The 7,043-nt window shown below is 39.1% G+C and overlaps 1 protein-coding gene across 1 annotated transcript in view; it reads left to right on the plus strand.

The window, feature by feature from the left end:
- Positions 1-2,284: 2,284 nt before the first annotated feature.
- Positions 2,285-7,043, plus strand: part of LOC119410840 (retinal guanylyl cyclase 2-like) — a 10,275-nt gene continuing 5,516 nt past the window's right edge. The window contains exons 1-3 of the mRNA XM_037677761.1: positions 2,285-2,372; positions 5,795-5,875; positions 5,952-6,128. Of these exons, the coding sequence (XP_037533689.1) occupies positions 2,328-2,372; positions 5,795-5,875; positions 5,952-6,128 (303 nt within the window). The 5' untranslated portion in view covers positions 2,285-2,327. The remainder of the gene's footprint in view (positions 2,373-5,794; positions 5,876-5,951; positions 6,129-7,043) is intronic.

The following is a 7,043-nucleotide window of genomic DNA, read 5'->3' on the forward strand; positions in this document are numbered from 1 at the left end:
ATATATATATATATATATATATATATATAATGTTGAGCTTTGTCCACCCCCAAGAATCTAATAAACAGATACTTTTAAACTTGTTTTAACTCTTGAAGTCTTGAAACAGTGTTCCTAACGTGCATTCACATTTTCTATCCACTATTCACCATAAAGTTATTGAGTGTGTTACAAAATATAAACTAAGAAGTGCCCTTCCCTGATCATTGTTTAAGCAGCCAGTCACGTATAGTGAAGGCCTAATTAGTACAGACTGCAGCTGTGTTTTTTTTTTGTTTTGTTTTTTTGCGGAGAAGTAAAGATTTAAGACAAACAATGCATTTCATGGAGGACGACAAATATGACTTTACTAATATTGATATATATGTTTAACTCTACATTAGATTTATTGTTCTGGCTAAAGTTTTAAAAGTAATAGCCAATGCTAGGTTATCTAAACGTTAGCTTGCTAACTTGAGAGGCACGTAGCTAATGACATGCGGGTTGGAGGATTGAAGAGAATTTATTATTATTGATTTTTTATTTATTTTACAGATCAGTTACAATAAACTTACCATGGTCTGTTCAGCAAAATATGCTATACAGTATTGCTCGCTGCCTTGGCTGTGTTGAAAGTGAAAGTTAAAGTGAACGGCCATGACTTGAAAGTAGTCCGTATGCGCCCTCTGCTGGATACCTTGTACAATTACACCTTTTCCAAGTAAGGTCATGACTTGTTCCCAGTGTTTATAATGGTGCATAATGGGACAATTATCACCGATACGATATGTCCCCAAACATGTGTGTGTGTGTGTGTGTTAGGGCTTTAACAGACTACTCGAGTAATCTACACATGGAGTCCTAGGACTTCTATCGAGTTTTTTAATTTCACATCGAGTATTCGTGGAGACGTCATCACGTCGGCGTTACGTCATTGTGTCACGTGTCACGTGATCCACACCGGGCGGGTTACAAAATGGATTCCTCCAAGCAGACAGATGGAGTGGAGCAGGCCCATTCTTGGCAAACAGGTAGAAATGCATCAGTAGTGTGAAAATATTTCACTAAAGATGAATCTTCCGGTTCAACCATCATAAGGAAACAGAAAATGAATCAACTTCCTGACTGTTTGGAGCTCGTTGCGAACCGGTGTTACACCAAATTCTGTATACCACTGTATATTGTGACCGTAGGGGGCGGTGTTGCATGCACTGTTGCAGGTCACAGAATATGGTGTAACACCGGGTCCAATCGACTGAACCAGAACCAGCTTCCTCTGACCTTGTTTCACAAACAAAAAGCAAACTATATGAATCTCTAAACCTATAAAAAAAACTACAAAAATTTTAATCTCTAAAACTAAACCTAATGCGCACCACAGCTGGTGGTGGTGCAGGGTGGTCGACACCCCCACTGTTTTTAGTTTCGTTTTTGACGTGCTGCATGTTTCTTTCACTTTTGCAGCTTAATAATAATAATAACTAATTGTTTAGTTTTTCCTGTGACTTATTTGCAGTATGATAAATGGTAGGAGCATAATATATGCTCCCAATGGTTTGTTGGTCTTTTTTTGTAAATAATGACCTTTGTTGCAGTTTTATTTATTCATTTATTTTTGTATCTTTAGATCCTATGATGTCATCAAGTACTCGAGTTCTACTCGAGTTTTATTATGTTAATGTTGAGTTTTAAAATTATGTAGTTGTTCAAACCCTAGTGTGTGTGCGTGTGTGTCTGTGTGTAAACCAGCCACCCTGATCATTGAAGAAAAACGTGCTTTCTAGTTTTTATTTTGCTTAAAAGTATGGTTTCCTCAAATAGTCCAGGTGGCTAAAGAGCAATGTATGGGGTCCAAGGCCACCAGTGGCCTCCCGTAGTTCCACCATTGCACCTGGTGGTGGATAAAATTGCTCCCTCCACTGGCCAATATGTGGCACTTTGTGCTGCCTCAGACCAGCCAAACAATGTCTGAGACAGTGCAGGAAAAAGAAAAAGTACGAACATTCACTATTCAAATCCCTCAGTGATAGGGGATATAAGCATACTGCTTATTTTATACAAGATACAGTAAATACTTACATACATGAACCTGACCTGCACCTGTCTGTCACTAAAACTTGTTACATTTTAATTTATATTTGTATACACTACAGATTGAAGAGTTTGTTGCATTAAAAGAGAGTTCAGTTTTTCTGAAAATGTGGTTTGAAAATAAAACATTGCTACTAATTTTAATAAACTCTCCTGTATTCTTTAATGTGACACAGAAAATCACTTTAGAGGATCTGGGTGGGTCCAGGAGTGCTCTGGATGAGAAGTCTGCAGACTACTCCCACTCTGTGAACAGCATGCAGACTGCAACGTATGAGAACTCAAACGTAGCTGTGTATGAGGTGGGTCACACTCACAATCATCTCAACCCTGCTGGGCCACAGAAAAATAAGGAATTTAAAAACGCTCATTGGTGAGGGGATGTTTGGGATGGATGATTAGAGGAAAAGCACTTCACATTTGTCAGTAATTGTTTTTGTCTCATTACTCAACCTTCCCATCCACCTGCCAACCACCGCTAACATAAGAACAACTTATACATCATGCTTCTCACAATGTGTGCATATTTGTCTTTTTTGCAGAGCCAATTAAAATAGCTCAACAACAACAAAACATTTAAATGCAGATAAAGCATTTTAAAGAACATCACACTCTGCTGTCACTTTATAATTTTGGACCATTGCCTTTTTCATGTTGCTGCTGAAAATGACTTGAAGTGAACTAAAGTTTACTCACTCAAGTCTCCCAGCTGATCCAATGGAGGGGGATGAACATCAGTGTTGCCAGATATACTGTAATGATTGTGTTTATGTGATAGTTTCAGGTCATGAGTGTCCAGTCCTGGTCCTACAGGGCCACTATCCTGCAGGTTGTACTTGTAATTATTATACTTTATTAATCCCCATTGGGGAAATTAATTCTCTGCTTTTTCCCACCACACATGTGGAGCCGAGGGCTGTCATCTAATACGTCCATGGAGCAGCAAGGGATTAATGGCCTTTCTCAGGGGCCCAGAGAGTAGTAGTAAATAAGACATGGATGCTTCATTTACTCCACCTAAATGTTTTTAGGTGGAGTGAATGTTTTCCTGCTCCAACACACCTGATTCAAAGAATCAGTCATGCAGAATGTTCTGCAGATGCCTGCTCATGATTCAAAGCAGGTGTGTTGGAGCAGAGAAACGTTTAAAACATGCAGGATAGTGGCCCCTCCAGGACCAGGACTGGACGCCTCTGGTCTAAATGATATACCGTATACAGATATATTCAGATACACAAATACAAGATAGTTTTGACATCTCATGCACTGGAATTTTTTTAAATTTTTATTTATGTGAACACCCACAGATCATCAGAAAGTCAAATCCAACCAGCCAGAATGTGCACATGCTCATACACACCTCATTTTACCACCTCCCACTCCCTCTTTGGTCGAAGATAGTGCACTCTCTTTCCCCCTCGCCAGTTAAGCAATCAGCATGCTCAATACTTTTGGGTCAAAACATGATAATTTTAAAGCAACATTATAAGTTTTCATCATTTCCTATCTGGCAGCCCTGAACTCTGACAGTAAGGCTGTGCTCACCTGTGACTGTAGTTTCCACTGCATGGCCCTTTCAAAATAAACCTCAACCATCCATCCATCCATTATCTTTACCCGTTTATTCCATTTTGGGTCACGGGGGTCGCTGGTGCCCATGTCCAGCAATCACTGTGCGAGGGGCGGGGTACACCCTGGACAGGTCGCAAGTCCATCACAGGGCCACATAGAGACAAACGAGACAAACAACCATTCACTCTCTCACTCACACCTAGGGACAATTTAGAGTTACTAATCAGCCTAACATGCATGTTTTTGGACTGTGGGAGGAAACCGGAGCACCCGGAGAAAACCCACGCATGCATGGAGAGAACATGCAAACTCCACCCAGAAAGGCCCCTGGACCGGGGTTTGAACCAGGGACCTGCTCGCTGAGAGGCAGCACCTCTACCAGTTGCGCCACCGTGCTGCCCATAAACCTCAACCAATTAGCCTAAATACATTTTTAAATTCAGATTTCCAAAATCTGAAACTCACTACCCACAGATAGTGTGTTGCCATATTTATCCACTTGTGCTGGTATAGTCTGACATTTAATTTTATTATTCAAGTCAAAACAGGAAAAAATAAATTTATAACAGATTTAATACTCGTAATGTACTTTGTACAGTATATGTTGTGTATCTAATACTCACTGTGTGTTTCTGTTACATACATTGTATGTGATTTGCCTAATGGTGTGAAAGTTAAAGTAATGCACATCTGGAAATCATTAACTTCCTGAATATTACTATAAAACTGTATCTTTCAATAGAATACAACAATATGTTTGTCACTGTTTTTTACTTCAAGGACTTTTATTGAATTCACTTGTTTTAAAGTTATTTTTATCATGAACAAATTTACAGTATATAATGTATATATTTTCTAATTATGTACCATTAACAAACTATTTTCATCTATTTCCAAAAACTGTATGGTACTGTGTTACATACTTTCATTGTGTTTTTTCAGTAAGCTGTGTTGACCACAGTTGTTGGTATTTTACTTAAAATTCCACTTTACTTTTATACAAACTATATGTGTTGCTTCATAGTGAGGTAAAGTGTTTTGACGTAAATAAATCTGAAACAAACTGGAGACTGAGTAAAGAATCTGACAGATGAAGATTATTGTTTAAGTCTTTAGTTTTACCTCCTTTGAACAGCATTGGTTAAATAATGGTTTAATAACATATCATTATACAGAAGGTGTTAGGGTCTCAGTGTGATCTGAGTTACGGTTTTATTCACAAGGCCACAAGAATGAACAGATGTGCAATATGAGTTTGTTAGGCCTTGAAATGCATGTTTCTGACCCGGACTTGGGAGTTCAGTAGTTAATTTAATGTTAAATCAAAGGTTCTGTCAGTTTATTGTCTGTGTCTGAATGTTTCTGAATCATTCTCATTAGTCAGATCCAGTTTTCTTTCGTACATTTTTTGTAACTTAACTCGTTCCTCAGTTTTTGTTCTATTTCAAGGATTCATTAATCAAAACGTTCAGCTCATTCTGGACATTCCTTCTGTGATTTTTGGTATATTTGTATATTTTTTACTTTTTGAAATAATTGCATTTGTCAACCATGTTTTTCTAATTTAAAATGAATGGAGCACTTTTTCATCCATCAAACCCTTTGAGGTCTTTAAAACTTGTATGCTCACTTCAGCATTTGTTCTGGTTCAGCTCCCTTCAGCTACTTTGGGCCAATTTTAGCTTCCTTCAGATCCTTTCTGCTTCTTTCTGCCAATTTCCTTTATGGTAAATTCAGCTTCTTTCTGCTTTTTGGCTACTTTTTAGGTATTTTCTGCTAATTAAAAAATATCCTCTTCTTTTGCTAATTTTCACCTTTTTTAATTCTTTTGAATAATTTTACTCTTTTATGCTCCATTCTTTCAGCCTCTGTCTGCTAATTTCAGCTCTTTCTTATTTTTTTAGGAACATCATTTTTTCTAATTTCATTTTTTTTCTGTTCATTTCAGTTCTGTTTTGCTTATTTCATTTTTTTATTATTATTTTCATTTATTCAGCCTCTCCCTTCCTGTTTCAGCACATTTCTGCTGTTTTTCTGCAGGTTTCTGCTTTAATTTTCCTGCTTTCAGTGAATGACATCTGTACAAATTTAGCTCACCTGTTGTTAAAAATATTCAATGTATACAAACCCTAAGCCTGTCTCCACTGCTCAGGGTGACTGGGCTTGGCTGAAGAAATTTGAGGAGGGCCAGTTCAAAGAGGTGAAACAAAGCACCACCAGGATTTTCACCAAGGTAGAGCTCCATGTCGAACTTCAGTTCATCTGTTGGTGCGATGGTTGATTTACTCTGGGTTTTCTCCTCCCTCCAGATGAAGGATCTGAGAAACGAGAACGTAAACCCCTTCCTGGGCTTCTTCCAGGACTTCTCCATGTTTGCAGTGGTGACGGAGCACTGCTCACGGGGCAGCCTACAGGACCTGCTCAGGAACGAGGATGTGAAACTAGACTGGATGTTCAAGTCTTCACTTTTACTCGACCTCATCAAGGTAAACCCTGATGGGGTGCTTTTCGTGATAATGAAATCCCATCGTTTCACCTGCATACAGGTCCTTCTAAAAAAATTAGCATATTGTGATAAAGGTCATTATTTTCCATAATGTAATGATAAAAATTAAACTTTCATATATTTCAGATTCATTGCACACCAACTGAAATATTTCAGGTCTTTAATTGTTTTAATACTGATGATTATGACACACAGCTCATGAAAACCCAAAATGCCTGTCCCAAAAAATTAGCATATCATGAAAAAGTTCTCTAAACAAGCTATTAATCTAACCATCTGAATCAACGATGTAACTCTAAACACCTGCAAAAGATTCCTGAGGCTTTTAAAAACTCCCAGCCTTGTTCATTACTCAAAACCGCAATCGTGGGTAAGACTGCCGACCTGACTGCTGTCCAGAAGGCCATCATTGACACCCGCAAGCAAGAGGGTAAGACACAGAAAGAAATTGCTGAATGAATAGGCTGTTCCCAGAGTGCTGTATCAAGACACCTCAGTGGGAAGTCTGTGGGAAGGGAAAAGTGTGGCAGAAAACGCTGCACAACGAGAAGAGGTGACCGGACCCTGAGGAGGAATGTGGAGAAGGGTCGATTCCAGACCTTGGGGGACCTGCGGAAGCAGTGGACTGAGTCTGGAGTAGAAACATCCAGAGCCACTTGTGCACAGGCGTGTGCAGGAAATGGGCTACAGGTGCCGCATTCCCCAGGTCAAGCCACTTTAGAACCAGAAACAGCAGCAGAAGCGCCTGACCTGGGCTACAGAGAAGCAGCACTGGACTGTTGCTCAGTTGTCCAAAGTACTTTTTTCAGATGAAAGCAAAGTTTGCATGTCATTCGGAAATCAAGGTACCAGAGTCTGGAGGAAGACTGGGGAGAAGGAAATGCCAAAATGCCAG

The sequence above is a fragment of the Nematolebias whitei genome, chromosome 6 (genome assembly GCF_014905685.2).
Source record: "Nematolebias whitei isolate Nwh7 chromosome 6, NemWhi1, whole genome shotgun sequence".
In the NCBI taxonomy this organism is placed as follows: Eukaryota; Metazoa; Chordata; class Actinopteri; order Cyprinodontiformes; family Rivulidae; genus Nematolebias; species Nematolebias whitei.